The sequence below is a fragment of the Xyrauchen texanus genome, chromosome 34 (assembly GCF_025860055.1).
Source record: "Xyrauchen texanus isolate HMW12.3.18 chromosome 34, RBS_HiC_50CHRs, whole genome shotgun sequence".
Classification (NCBI taxonomy): domain Eukaryota; kingdom Metazoa; phylum Chordata; class Actinopteri; order Cypriniformes; family Catostomidae; genus Xyrauchen; species Xyrauchen texanus.
In genome coordinates this window covers 24,143,079-24,158,174 of record NC_068309.1, presented here as the reverse complement: position 1 = coordinate 24,158,174, position 15,096 = coordinate 24,143,079, and the positions used below count along the sequence as shown (strand labels likewise).

At 36.7% G+C, this 15,096-nt stretch overlaps 2 protein-coding genes across 2 annotated transcripts; one reads left to right on the top strand and one right to left on the bottom strand.

The window, feature by feature from the left end:
• Positions 1-4,194: 4,194 nt before the first annotated feature.
• Positions 4,195-10,300, bottom strand: zmat2 (zinc finger, matrin-type 2). Its single transcript, XM_052104281.1, has 6 exons — positions 10,273-10,300; positions 6,973-7,063; positions 6,589-6,712; positions 6,308-6,381; positions 6,080-6,225; positions 4,195-5,763 (listed from the first exon to the last, which is right to left on the bottom strand). Exons 1-6 carry the CDS (start codon positions 10,288-10,290, stop codon positions 5,620-5,622), a joined length of 597 nt encoding a protein of 198 aa, XP_051960241.1. The 5' UTR covers positions 10,291-10,300; the 3' UTR covers positions 4,195-5,619.
• Positions 10,301-10,833: 533 nt separating this feature from the next.
• On the top strand, positions 10,834-14,390 carry LOC127627558 (uncharacterized). The gene is made up of 8 exons (XM_052104003.1): positions 10,834-10,880; positions 11,066-11,188; positions 11,299-11,364; positions 11,546-11,629; positions 11,778-11,924; positions 12,482-12,649; positions 13,971-14,127; positions 14,214-14,390. The coding sequence occupies exons 1-8, from the start codon at positions 10,834-10,836 to the stop codon at positions 14,388-14,390; spliced, it is 969 nt and encodes a 322-aa protein (XP_051959963.1).
• The last annotated feature ends 706 nt before the right edge of the window (positions 14,391-15,096 follow it).

Sequence of the window (15,096 nt, the reverse complement as noted above, 5' to 3'; positions counted from 1 at the left end):
CTCTGCGGTAATGCACTCAATAAGCCACGTGACAAGATGCGCGGATTGACTGTCTCAGATGCGGAGACAACTGAGATTCATCCTCCGCCACCCAGATTGAGGCGAGTCACTACACCACCGGAAACGAGGACTTAGAGTGGCATTCCAAATTGGGGAGAAAATTAACAAAAAGAAAATAAAAAAATTCACACTAGGAAGACGTTTTCCTCCACTGAAAACTGAGACTTTTGAAAATGCTCTTTATAACCACATAAGTTAGGAAAATGGTGAGGTTAGTAAAATGAAGACTTATTTTTCAAACTTAATTGAATTAGTGTGGACGTGGTGTTTGGAGATTTTTAGGCTGACTTTGGCCAAAGCAAGTCTGTCCACTTGGAGGCCATCTTGGCAATGCCAAGAGAAATGGAGAAATGGAGAAAGACAAATATCTCCAAAACATTTGTTTGAGATTACGATCAAATAATATATTTCAAATCAGCAGTAAAATCTGACAACTTCTTTTTTTTTTGAGTGTTAAGGGCTGAGTGTTCTGACATTGCAATTCGCGAGTGGCTTCTTGCCATGCAATGAACATTGTGTGAAAAAAAAAGTATTTTTGCTAATTAAATTATGTGGTTCATTACACATCTCAGGGCAGTTCCAAAGTGAATTGACCTCTGTGTGGTGCTAAAAGAGGTTTTTAAGGTTAAAGTTCTAAAACAAGATTTTTAAAATGTAGTTGGTTATAAAATGCAAACATAAAAATGCATCATGATCTATAGTAAGTGTTTATATGTCGTAAGTATTTATGAACTGAGAATCTGCCATTTTACTCGTGATTTGAGTGAAAGGGGATAAAATAATTGTTGTTTAAGCGCCTCTAGTGTTCATTCCACCTGGAAATTGCAGTGTTATGTACAACAGGCCACATAAAAATCATTTTGCACACATGTATTTATTGTAACATGATTCTATTACCAGGTTGCAAATGCCACTGCGGGAGAAATATGACAGTCATCAGAGACAGTAAAAAGGCGACTTAACTAACCAATCGAATTTAACAACATCCTCTCTCAAACAATCTCCTCTTGATTTCATTCAAGCTAGGAAAAAAGTAACTTTTTACTTTTTTAATACTTAAGTACAATTTAATATGAATAATTTTTATTTCACTCACGTAAAGGAATGACTTAGAATGTCAGATGCTGGCTAAAAAGGGTAATTCAAACTAGCCCCCAACACACGGCAACATATACCAACAGATACGGTTGATGAGTTTTGATCAGTGTGAAAATGACAATTCTTTCCCAAATTCTAAATCAAACAGCCAACCTTAGAATGTGTGAAATGCTTGAGTTTGTTGGAGCAGCAGGAACCAGTCTTTAGAGGTTGGAAAGTACATGTTATTGCAGTATTTTTGGTTGTTCACTGTCATTCATTGTTTTTATTTAACCCTTAAATGCATAGGAGTTTTGTCATACATTATTACATACTTGGTCTTTAGAGACCCCTCAACAAATATCCATCACAAATGGATCTACAAAATGCTAAAATAGTGTCAAATTTAAAAACATTTTCGAGAAAAATAAAACATAGAATAGAATATATTCTGATGTATTTTGATGTTTTACTTTTTTATATATCAATGAGATTATTTTTTATTCTAAAAGACACAAAATGTACATAATTTCAGTAGTACATCCTAATTACAATAGCCAAATCATACTATTCATGAGTTACACTTGATATAGTTAACCTCCACTTTTCACTAACACAACAGTGCCACCATGAGTAAGAAATAGCATGTATAATAGGTATGTGTACATGCATACGGAATAATGATAATTCACAGTTGTCAAACAGAACATTGTGAAATAGTACCTATTTGTATGAATATGATCCTTATTTGTCTTGTAATAAAGAAATATATATCCTATGATAGTAAACATATAGATATGAAATAATCATTAAAATGTGATTTATGAAAGTGAGAGAAAAAAAAAACAGTTACATATCAAGGGCCTTTAATGACCTATGCACTTTTGGTATATAAACAATTTCGTTATAAAAAAATATATATATTTTATGCAACTGTGCCATTTTTTTTGTTACACTATTCAGAAGAGAAAGGTTGATGAATACTAAAGAGTTGTGGGCATAACTCCTAAAAACAGACAAGGAACAGAAGGTGGAATGAGGTCAAACAGAATTACAGTTAATAAAATGGCCCCAATTCACACACAAAAAAGCATGAGTATGTAGAATACGTATTAGATTATCGTGCACATAATTCATAGAATTATTATTTAATAATTTTACCACAGACTGATGATATACAGTGGGTATGGAAAGTATTCAGACCCCCTTAAATTTTTCACTCTTTGTTATATTGCAGCCATTTGCTAAAATCATTTGTTCATTTTTTTTCCTCATTATTGTACACACAGCACCCCATATTGACAGAAAAATACAGAATTGTTGACATTTTTGCACATTTATTAAAAAAGAAAAACTGAAAAATCACATGGTCCTAAGTATTCAGACCCTTTGCTGTGACACTCATATATTTAACTCAGGTGCTGTCCATTTCTTCTGATCATCCTTGAGATGGTTCTACACCTTCAATTGAGTCCAGCTGTGTTTGATTATACTGATTGGACTTGATTAGGAAAGCCACACACCTGTCTATATAAGACCTTACAGCTCACAATGCATGTCAGAGCAAATGAGAATCATGAGGTCAAAGGAACTGCCTGAAGAGCTCAGAGACAGAATTGTGGCAAGGCACAGATCTGGCCAAGGTTACAAAAAATTTCTGCTGCCCTTAAGGTTCATAAGAGCACAGTGGCCTCCATAATCCTTAAATGGAAGACGTTTGGGACGACCAGAACCCTTCCTAGAGTTGGGCCGTCCGGCCAAACTGAGCTATCGGGGAGAAGAGCCTTGGTGAGAGAGGTAAAGAAGAACCCAAAGATCACTGTGGCTGAGCTCCAGAGATGCAGTCGGGAGATGGGAGAAAGTTGTAGTAAGTCAACCATCACTGCAGCCATCCACCAGTCGGGTCTTTATGATAGAGTGGCCCGACGTAAGCCTTTCCTCAGTGCAAGACACATGAAAGCCTGCATGGAGTTTGCTAAAAAACACCTGAAGGACTCCAAGATGGTGATAAATAAGATTCTCTGGTCTGATGAGACCAAGATAGAACTTTTTGGCCTTAATTCTAAGCGGTATGTGTGTAGAAAACCAGGCACTGCTCATCACCTGTCCAATACAGTCTCAACAGTGAAGCATGGTGGTGGTGGCAGCATCATGCTGTGGGGGTGTTTTTCAGCTGCAGGGACAGGGCGACTGGTTGCAATAGAGGGAAAGATGAATGCGGCCAAGTACAGGGATATCCTGGACGAAAACCTTCTCCAGAGTGCTTTGGACCTCAGACTGGGCCGAAGGTTCACCTTCCAACAAGACAATGACCCTAAGCACACTGCTAAAATAACGAAGGAGTGGCTTCACAACAACTCCGTGACTGTTCTTGAATGGCCCAGCCAGAGCCCTGACTTAAACCCAATTGAGCATCTCTGGAGAGACCTGAAAATGGCTGTCCACCAACGTTTACCATCCAACCTGACAGAACTGGAGAGGATCTGCAAAGGAGGAATGGCAGAGGATACCCAAATCCAGATGTGAAAAACTTGTTGCATCTTTCCCAAAAAGACTCATGGCTGTATTAGATCAAAAGGGTGCTTCTACTAAATACTGAACAAAGGGTCTGAATACTTAGGACCATGTGATATTTCAGTTTTTCTTTTTTAAGAAATGTGCAAAAATGTCAACAATTCTGTGTTTTTCTGTCAATATGGGGTGCTATGTGTACAATAATGAGGAAAAAAAATGAACTTAAATGATTTTAGCAAATGCCTGCAATATAACAGAGTGAAAAATTTAAGGGGGTCTGAATACTTTCCGTACCCACTGTAAATGTTTATAGATTGGGGCTGAATAATGTAGCTAACTTTTTATATATTTATTGCAGATATGATTTGACCAATTTTATTGATCATTTTGCCATGATAAATTTTTTTAGGACACAACAGTACCATCAAGTGGTAATCTAGAATATAAATCACTATCCTTAAAAAAAAATGTACCTGGCTAATTTATATTGTATCGTACTTTAAAATACACTGTTAATAATGGGAGAAACTCTGAAAAGGTTGTTAAACATTGCTTTAATGCAAAATAACCACAAAATATTACAATCCATCAGTCCAGTTATAAAAAAAAAACATGTACACACACCGATCAGCCACAACATTAAAACCACCTGCCTAATATTGTGCAAGTCATCCTCGTGCTGCCAAAATAGTGCCAACCCGCTTCTCAGATTAGTATTCTAAGATGCTACATTTCTCAACACAATTGTACAGACTGGTTATCTGTTACCATAGACTTTGTTAGTTTGAACCAGTCTGGCCATTCCCTGTTGACCTCTCTAATCAACAAGGAATTGCTCTCCACAGAACTGCCACTCACTGGATTGTTTTTGTTTTTGGCACCATTCAGAGTAAATTCTAGAGACTGTTGTGTGTGAAAATCCCAGGAGATCAGCAGTTACAGAAATACACAAACCAGCCCATCTGGCACCAACAATCATCCATGTGATTATCTAATCAGCCAATCGTGTGGCAGCAGTGCATAAAATCATGCAGATACGGGTCAGGAGCTTCAGTTAATGTTCACATCAACCATCAGACTTGGATTTTTTTTTTTATCTCTGTGATTTTGACCGTGGCAAGATTGTGGTGCCAGACGGGCTGGTTTGAGTATTTCTGTAACTGCTGATCTCCTGGGATTTTCACACCCAACAGTCTCTAGAGTTTACTCTGAATGATGCCAAAAACAAAAACATCCAGTGAGCAGCAGATGTATGGATGGAAATAAATTGTTGATGAGAGAGGTTAACAGAGAACGGCCAGACTGGTTCGAACTGACAATGTCTTTGGTAACTCAGATAACCGCTCTGTACAATTGTAGTGAGAGGAAAAGCATATTAGAATGTTAATCTGAGATGTGGGTTGGTGCTGTTTTGGCGACACGAGGGGGACTTTTATTATATTAGGCAGGTGGTTTTAATGTTGTGGCTGATCGGTGTATTCACTATTTTTTCACAGCATGACACAGCTCCTCCTGATCTGCCATTGAATAGATGTATTAAATTCTTGTCTACTAATAAGGTCAAAAGGTGCTTTAACCTTTTCTTTTCCATTCTGCAGAAGGAGTACAAGGTTTACTTCCGACTCAACTCACAAAAGAATAAATGCAGTTTGCATCCCTATTTACAACAATTACCTTAAAACAACCTAATTATAATAAGGAGTTTAAATTAAACTGACTGAATGCTGCTATTATGATGACATTCTATGATCAAGGGCCCAAAATGGGTTTGCCAACTAGAGGCTTTTCCGCACTTACTAAAACAGGAGTATTTAACAGCATGTGTGGAGGAAAAGAAAAAAAAAAGCTTTGTGGTCCTGAAAAAGAATAATAAATGTTCTTGCACTTTTCAGTGACATAGGACCTTGGCGTTTAGGAATACCCATTCAAAAAAGGAGTTGGTAAGCAAACAGGTAAAAGAGAAATAGATCAATGGCCTTTTTTGGAAGAACCAAACCCAGAGAATCCCATAACAGCAGCCATTTCATCATCGTCTTCAAAGTTGAGCTCTTCTTCTGCCTTTCTTTTCTTTTCCTTTTGCTTCTCTTTTCTGTAGGCTTTTGCTTTCTCCTCCTATACAACAGAACAAATCAGGACAACAGGTATATATAAAACTCTATAATGATTTTAACAAAAACTGTCTGTTTTGATAAGCTCTTTAAAGGAGAACAATGTGAAAAATGTCTCAGTGGTCACAAGCTTTCGCTACATTTTTCAGATGTTGATTTTTTTTTTGTCAGGAAAGGTATCACCTCTATGAAAAGTGAATTGGACATTAGACTATAAATGTTGATTAAAAACAGGATTTAGTTTGATTTGTGATTTAGGATAAATTGGCTTTCAAGACCTGTCAGTAAAAGCGCAAATTAACCTAAAATCCAACACTGACCTCCTCTCGCAACTCCTTCATTCGTTCCTCAAAATCATACTCTTTCTCCTTTTCTTCCATTTTTTTCTTGTTTACTTCAAAACGTTTTTTAACTTGGTCCAGTGAAGAACGCTCCACTCGCATGGACATTCCCAGGTTTCTCTGATCTGTGTTGTGGAAAAAGGAAAAATATACTCATATTTAGTCCTAAAATACTCGAAGGATAAGAATAAAAACTGTGTTACTTACGTTTTTTGCCATTGATATGATCCAAAAAGTTTATGGAATCTTTTACTACACAATCACAGACATTGCAGTAGTATCTGAATGAAAATAAATAGCCAAAAGAGAAAGAGCCAAATTAGGAAGACTGGCATAAATATTAGAGTAACACATAGCAGAACACAGTGAAACATAAGCAGTCAGTGAAACAACCTACTAGGTAATGACAACATACATAATGTCAACATACTGTATATATAGCAAACACAACAGAGAATTCTTGTAAATAATGAAAAGTAGATGCCCACCCCCCCATCTCAGCCTGTGGTGTGGTCTTTGTAATGACAATAGTTTTCCCCAGTTTTGACTCCAGATCCACTTTATAATCTCTGTGGCGGAGATTCTCCCGTTTGACGGGGGGCACAGGCTTGCCTGGAGAACAGGACAGAGGATTGTCAATATGCATTCTTCCCATAAACACTTATTATGCCATTTATTTGAACTAAGATATTTTAATAAAAAATATTTATTGCAATTTGTCAGTCTGAGGTTAAAACAAATCCATTTCTTTGACCTCATCCTTAGCCATCTTTGCTCAAATATATCACTCCATTAATCTGATATTTTACTAAATTAAATGCACCAAAACAATTAAGAAAACAGTTAAAGATTACAACAATTATTTTGCATACCATCTTTTTTCTCTCTCTCCTCCGTAAGGCGTTTCTCGGCCAGCTGTTCATATTCATCTTTGTCCCATTTGCGCCGAAAATCATTCTTAGACTACAAAAGCAAATAGATAATATTTTAATTTTGTATTTTATTTTTTTGCAATTATGACTATTGCCATTTTGCACATTATTTCTTCAACCTCATTGTAAATAATATACTCATTCACACTTGCACATTTATTTACTTGCATCACTGCTCAACCCTGCCTTCTACATTCATTGTATTATTCTGTACATTCCATATATTATTATATTATCATATACTAATATATATGTATATAAAAGGGCTGTGAATTGATAGTATCACTAACTGTGACCAATCATGGTGCATTGTACAATTGAATGCTGAAGTATAATTAGCTGAAGTTTAGAATCTCAAAATTATTATTTTCTCTGGCTGCCATTCAGTCTCTTTTGCGCACACGCAGGGTCTTTCTTGCACGGTTTCGTTTTTTTCCCCTCCCCTTTTCTCCCCAATTTGGCAAGCCCAATTCCCGGGTCAATTGGTTGCTTAGGAAGCCTGACTGGATTCACACAGCACACCCTGGATTTGAACTTGCGACTCCAGGTGTGGTAGCCAGTGTCTTTACTTGCTGAGCTACCCAGGCCCGCAGTTTCTTTTTTTACACTAATGCAGATGACAGTGAGCGAGCGTTTTCGGTTGATGCGAAGAGATATGGCAGCTTGCCCATTTCTCTCCCACATCTGGCTCACCACTTCCAGGTGAAGTCTTCATTCTTCGTACAGTAAATCCGTGTAGCCCAGGACATGTGTGGCTTGTCATGAATAAGCACGCACTGCTCCACACAAACAGTTTCTGTGGCCGGATTTTCAGTTGAGTGTGTACCTCTTGGAAATTTATAGCCAGAGGAAGTGGGGGAAACACTAGTGAACTTTCAGGAATTAAAATCAAAAAAGATACTGCATTATTGGCGTTCGTTTTTTTTTAAACGCAATTAACAGTAAATTATTAACGAGTTAAATATCCCAGCACTTAAATACTTACACATACAAACACACATGAGGATCAACAAATATATATACAGTACTGTGCAAAAGTCTAAGGCATAAGATGTTTCACAAAAGAATTTGTCTTAAGATGGTTATTTATATTTTCACTATTAGTGTGTCAATAGGAAATATACATTTTAGACTCCCAACCATTACTTCTGCACATAGAATAGAAGAACAGGAAGCCCTGCAACTGATATCATGGCCCCCGCAGAGCCCCCCACTAAATATTGAGTCAGTCTGAGATTACATAAAGAGACAGAAGCAATCGAGACATCCTAAATAGAAGAACTGTGGTGAAATCTCCAAGAAGCTTGAAACATCCTATCTGCCAACAACCAAGAAAAACTGTGTCCAGGTGTACCAGGATAATTGGTGCTGTTTTAAAGGCAAAGGTGGTCACACCAAATATTGATTTAGCTTTTTATGTTTACTGGACTTTGTATGACATTAATTGATAAATGAAAACTATTTATGGCATCCTAACTATGCAACATTTTTCCAAAGTGCCTAAAACTTTTGCACAAAAAGTTAAACTTATCACTGTACCTGTACACACTACTATATCTATACATCTTGTTGTTTTATTTTTTGTTGTTGTTTTTTCCTCTTATATGCATGTGTGTGTGTGTGTTATATATATATATATATATATATATTTGTATTACTTAATTACATATTTCATTTACACATTTATATTTGTACACATATACATAACCATTATAGAGTTTGGAATCACAAAGACATTTTTATTTTTGAAAGAAATTGATGCTTCACTTCAATACATTAATAATAAATAAAAATAAACTGTATATCGTTATAGTGATATAAAATTACTCATATTGTGATATAAGATTTTAATCATATCACCTCCAGTGTCATCTAAAGCTTGAGAACAACAAGTACATCAGAGTCTCTAGTTTGATAAAAAACAGACCCCTCAGAGCTCCTAAACTGGCAGCGTCAACCCAATCTCATGAAAATGTGTAAATAATTTAGGAGTTGGCTATTTCGTATGGTCTCGCACAACGTTGCTTGCATAAACTCATATGACTTCATCACATGCAAATTCCATGATGTAAAATGTAGAAGTAAACGAGAGTTCTGCATATGAGGCATTAAGGACATATTATGCCCTTACCCAAACCCCTTATCTAAACTTAATCAATCAGTAGAGTGTGTAAACATGATAGAAAGATGTGTGTGACAGAAGCAAGTAATTGTTGCGTATTAGATTGAAACGATGTCCAGCGATGTCAATAGCTGTAGTGAAATTCGTAGTAATTCAAACGAGTGCAGTCGCACGATATCATACGAATTAACCAAATTTAGAAAAATTATACTAATCCTGATGATTTCACCCTGAGAGAGTTTTGTAGTTCAGGCTAAACTCCTGCAACTGTGAAGAGAAAACATTGGGATGTCTGGCATTTTAGGCAGACTTTCAAAGATAAAGCCTCATCTGAAAATGGCAAATGAGAAGAAAAGGGTGGAATATGATAAATAACTTTAAATGATAAGAAATTATTATTTTGGATGGATGAGTCTAGTTTGAAGGGTTTGATCTGCTGTTAGAGGAGTCTGATCATAAAGTCCATGAAAAGTGTCCTTAAAACCAATTTCACCTTTGGGAAGTACTACAGAAAATGGGGCAGCAAAATACACTTGAATATCTCAAAAGAAAAGTTTGAAGAATACAGCTTTTATTTATACAGAAATAGTCATTTGTAACGGTATTAATGTATTTACTGGCATTCTTACCTCATTTGCACTTTACCATTTAAGCGTGTATATCTACATATTACTTTGTGCATTTCTGGTAAGATGCTAACTGTTTTTCCAATGAGTTTGTGCGTGTACTCTGCACAGTGACAATACAGTTTAATCTAATATAATACATGAAGGATTCTGATCATTCACAGCTGACATAGCCTATAAATAATATATAATAAGAATAAAACGTCTGTGATCATGTTGACAGTTTAGCAAGTCTGTTGGCCAGCATGATTCCAGAATGTCTCATGTACAAATGTATTAAATATATCAAAACAAACCCACTACCGTAACAAACGCCGTTAGCTATGCCATTCCACATACTACACAAGTATTTCATATGTATATTCTCCGCTTCCAAAAAAATAAAGTAAGAGCATACTTTGTTCGTCAATGGTGCTCAAATTATATAGACTAATTAAAAACACAACTATAAACAAAGAAAGAAATCAAAACCACTCTTGACCAATTTCTTACCCCACTGCCCGACGCCATTTTGCTTCCACGTGCCGTAAAATGTTTCTGGATGTCGTACACGTGTCGTAGCTTATCCAAACTGCCGTCATTGACCTGAAAACAGTTGAAACTGCACAGGTCACAATGTAAATCACCCCGTCTGATTCTGAGAGTAATTTCAGACATATACATTATTACATTTTAGTATGTGTATATATGTATATATATATATATATATATATATATATATATATATATATATATATATATATATATATATATATATATATATGTGTGTGTGTTTGTGTTTTTACAAACGTCCAGGTTATAGTGTAGGCTAATATATTTCATTATTCAATTTAATAACTCCGATTCACTCTATTTCACTTGCAATTTTGCCACTTTCAGTTCATAATAAAGCAGTTGTTTCTGTTTAAATGAAAACCAACATTTTATTTTAGTTTGTTTTTCATGATTGGTGGCCTTACCTGTCTCAATCCACAGCCCCGCCCCCGTTACACGTGTGGCTGATAAAAAGCTTTGTGAATTGCAGCGCGTTGTGCGGCTGTAGCCAAATTCAGCATGTCAACACGGATAGAAAGACTTCGTCATAGCCCTTTAGAATCGCGGTCTGTATTATTATTATTATTATTATTATTATTATTATTATTATTATTATTATTGTTGTTGTTGTTATTATTATTTTTCAATGGGCCTAATTAATTAATTAAATAAATAAATACATAAATTGTGTCAGATTGGTTGTACATTGCATCACTTTTAAGGAAACTTTATCTTGCATTTCTTTTTGAAGAGGTCTGCCTCTTCACCTGTGGCCAACAGACATATCACAAGATTTAAAGCCTAAAACACACCCATGTAGCCCAGAACCATGGCTTCTTCCAGGCTGCAGTTCAGTGTATGATAGTATTGTCAGGTAAAGTCAACATCTCTACAAATTGGGGCACAAACTAAAACTCTTCACTTTTTTTCAGATTGCAAACTCTGATAACTGTATTCCCTGAATTGCAGATTCCCATCTACCAGCTGCTCTAAAAACCCACAGTTGTCTTCACACAATGGAGAAACATTTGCTGCTCTGAAGCATCACAGGTATTTTATTAAACTTTTATTTTGATGTTGTGGAGGGTGACGAATGCATTGCAGTATAAAAGTTTAGAACGTTAAAACCTGTCACATGCTACTATTTATTTCATAGGCCTGAAATATTGAGTTATATGCTCATATAGAGACTTTTCTATATTTAACTATTTTCAGTCTATTCTCTGTTCAGGTGCTCCATTCTTGAGAGGTGCATCCTGAAGATGTCCACAGCTAGTATTGCTGTTGGAACTGAGGCCGTAGATGGAATCAAGAGGTCTGGTGTATGTCTTTCAGTTTAGATTTTTTAGATCTGTTATTCTGAGTTTGGTTATCTGGCTGAAACTACCTGCACATCCTTTGAAATGCAACAATGACTTCTTGTGTCAGCTTGTGTAAGCAATGAAAGGAACTTGTATTTGTAGGTCACCATCAGGGCGACAGTGGTGCTCCCACATTGCTGATCCATCACAATCTGAGACTAATGAGGCTGTTTTGAAGCGCAGACAAAAACAGATTCAGTACGGGAAGAACACCTGTGGCTACCAAAACTATGTGCATGAGATTCCAAAGTGAGAATTGGGGAAGAGTCTTTAATTTGTTGTCTCGCAGTGTTTGACAGTGTTTTCTTTTTGGATTATTGCATTAAATGGTTGTGTAGAGGGGGCCTGGGTAGCTCAGCGAGTAAAGACACTGACTACCACCCCTGGACTTACGAGTTCAAATCCAGATTGACTCCAGCTAGGTGTCCTAAGCAACCAAATTGGCCCAGTTGCTAGGGAGGGTAGAGTCACATGGGGTGACCTCCTCGTGGTCTGTATAATGTGGTTTGCTCTCGGTGGGGTGCGTGGTGAGTTGTGCGTGGATGCCGTGGAGAATAGCGTGAAGCCTCCACATGCTCTATGTCTCCGCGGTAACCCACTCAAGCCACATGATCTGCACGGATTGATGGTCTCAGATGTGGAGGCAATGGAGATTTGTCCTCTGCCACACGGATTGAGGCGAGTCACTACACCACCACAAGGACTTGAAGCGCATTGCAAATCGGCATTCCAAATTGGGGAGAAAATAAAAATAATAGTTGTGGTGATGGCATTCTAGGTATTTTGACTGTCTTTTGACTGTTCAGGCGCCTGCGTATCCCTGGCATTCAACCTTCCACTCCCAACAAATATGGCAAATATAGCCGTAGATCTTGGGATATGCAAGTCAGGCTCTGGCGCAGAGCACTTCACTCATGGGACCCACCTTCTGCTTCCCAGAAAGACAGTGAGGGACAAGACCCAGTTGATCAACTGTAAGTCATAAAATATATACTGTGTGTGCATACATACATACAGCAGGCAGGCAGTGTGTTTGGAATAATGTACAGATTTTGCTCTTATGGAACGAAATTGGTACTTTTATTCACCAAAGTGGCATTGAACTGATCACAATATATAGTCAGGACATTAATAACATGAAAAATTACTATTACAATTTGAAAAAAAAAAAATGTCATAACTTCTTAAACTACTTCAAAGAGTTCTCATCATAAAATCCTCCACATGCAGCAATGACAGCTTTGCAAATTCTTGGCATTCTAGCTGTCAGTTTGTCCAGATACTCCGGTGACATTTCACCCCACACTTCCTGTAACACTTGCCATAGATGTAGCTGTCTTTTTGGGCAATTTTCACGCATTTTACAGTCTAGCTGATCCCACAAAAGCTCAATGGGGTTAAGATCCATAACACTCTTTTCCAAATCTGTTGTCAAATGTCTTTTTTTTTTTTTTTTTTTTTGCACACTCTTTTTGTTTTTCTGTTTCAAAAGTGGCTTTTTATTTGCAATTCTTCCCATAAGGCCTGCACCCCTGAGTCTTCTCTTTACCGTTGTACATGAAACTGGTGTTGAGTGGGTAGAATTCAATGAAGCTGCCAGCTGAGGACATGTGAGGTGTCTATTTCTCAAACTAGAGACTCTGATGTACTTCTTGTTTATTTGTACATCTGACCTTCATCTCTTTCTGTCCTTATTAGAGCCAGTTGTTCTTTGTCAGTGAAGACTGTAGTGTACACCTTTGTATGAAATCTTCAGTTTTTTGGCAATTTCAAGCATTGTATAGCCTTCATTCCTCAAAACAACGATTGACTGATCAGTTTCTAGAGAAAGCAGTTTATTTATTGCCATTTTTTACCTAATATTGACCTTAAGAAACGCCAGAATATTGCATGCTGTGGAAACTAAAAAACAAAGACGATGATAAGCTTGATTTAATGAACCAAATATCTTTCAGCTGTGTTTAATATTATGGCAAGTGATTTTATAGTACTAAATTAGCAACATGGCATGATTACTCAAGGATAAGGTGTTGGGGTGATGGCAGATGGAAATGGGGCCTCTCTAGATTTGATCAAAAATCACTTTTTTCAAATAGTGATGGTGCGGTTTTTTACATCAGTATTGACCTGACTATACATTGTGAATAGTTGAATACCACTTTGGTGAATTGCAGTAACTATTTGCTTCTGAAACAACTAAATCTGTTCATTATTAAAAACTTTTGGCCATGTATGGGTGTCAGTATATAATGTATATTGAGGAAGTTGTTAACTGGCTAATTTAATCTCTTTTAGGCAGGACCTGCTTGAGAAGATGAATGTGGAGTTGTGCGAATTTGGAGAAAAGGAGGTAACAAAGTCGGAATTGGGACCAGACTCCAGTGCTTCCATGATTTCTCAATATTCTGACTTCTCAACTGATGGTCTTTGGCTGTCTTCTAATGCCTGTCAAGTCCGTAGACCTATATTATGAGTCCATTTTCTTCTCTTGTGTAGGTAAATGGTGGTTTCAGAGCTAATTGGGCTAATTCCTCATAGGTTGGGGTCTCATGCCACCAGGACCAACCCTCTCCGCTTGGATTGGGCTATACATTTAGCAGTCATCTTTCTGCTCAGGAGAATGTTCTAGGATGGTTGCGATTTCTTCTCGAGACTGACCACAACCTGAACCAGGCACCTTTGCTGCATGAAGAGCCTTTCTGGAGATTTAAATAGGGAATGTGTTTTTTTATTTTTTTATTATAATTTTTCATCCAGCTGTGTTTGATGTTCTAAGATAAATTACAGTTGGATCACTTTCTCTTAGTTCTGTATGTTGTACACATGTATTTTGGTATCAGGGTGTCCTCTCCAGATTAATGTTTATTATAGCTATGATTTCACGTACCAGTTATCACTACTTTGTTAATTTGCTAAATTCTTCACTTGTTGAATTTTAATTTCCCCCTCCCCAAAAGCAGTAAAGCACACATCTGATTTGTTCCATGTTCTTAACGTTTTTTTTTATTTATTTATTTTCTCCTGTTTGTTATGTCAGTTTAGACATTTTATATTTTATTTTTGTGTGTATGTGAGTGGAAAGCAAAACTAATAAAGATGTGAACTTGCTGTAGTTGACTTGGCATATTTGTGATGAATGGAATTTTATTGGAATATGGCAGTTGCCCTACAATTTGAAGAATTTGAAATATTTGATTTCTGTCCACTGGGGAATACATATAGTTGCCTGATGTTACAGTATAGAGAATTCAGGTTTAAAGGAATATTCTGTGTTCAATCAAATTTAAGCTCAACCGATAGCATTTGTGGCATAGTGTTGATTACCACAAAAAAATTATTTGGACTCATTTCTCCTTTTCTTTAAAAAGCAAAAAAATCGAGGAAACATTGAGGCACAGTGGAAGTGAATAGTGCCAATTAA

Bases quoted from the DNA above. Each gene is read 5' to 3' on its own strand.
- zmat2 (XM_052104281.1), bottom strand. The intron at 6,382-6,588 runs GTGGGCATCTAC...ATTTTCATTCAG, and splicing joins CCACAGGCTGAGATGGGGGG to ATACTACTGCAATGTCTGTG. The intron at 6,226-6,307 runs GTAAGTAACACA...TCCACAACACAG, and splicing joins TCATATCAATGGCAAAAAAC to ATCAGAGAAACCTGGGAATG.
- LOC127627558 (XM_052104003.1), top strand. From the start codon at position 10,834: ATGTCAACACGGATAGAAAGACTTCGTCATAGCCCTTTAGAATCGCG. The intron at 11,189-11,298 runs GTAAAGTCAACA...CCCATCTACCAG, and splicing joins GTGTATGATAGTATTGTCAG to CTGCTCTAAAAACCCACAGT. The intron at 12,650-13,970 runs GTAAGTCATAAA...AATCTCTTTTAG, and splicing joins CAAGACCCAGTTGATCAACT to GCAGGACCTGCTTGAGAAGA.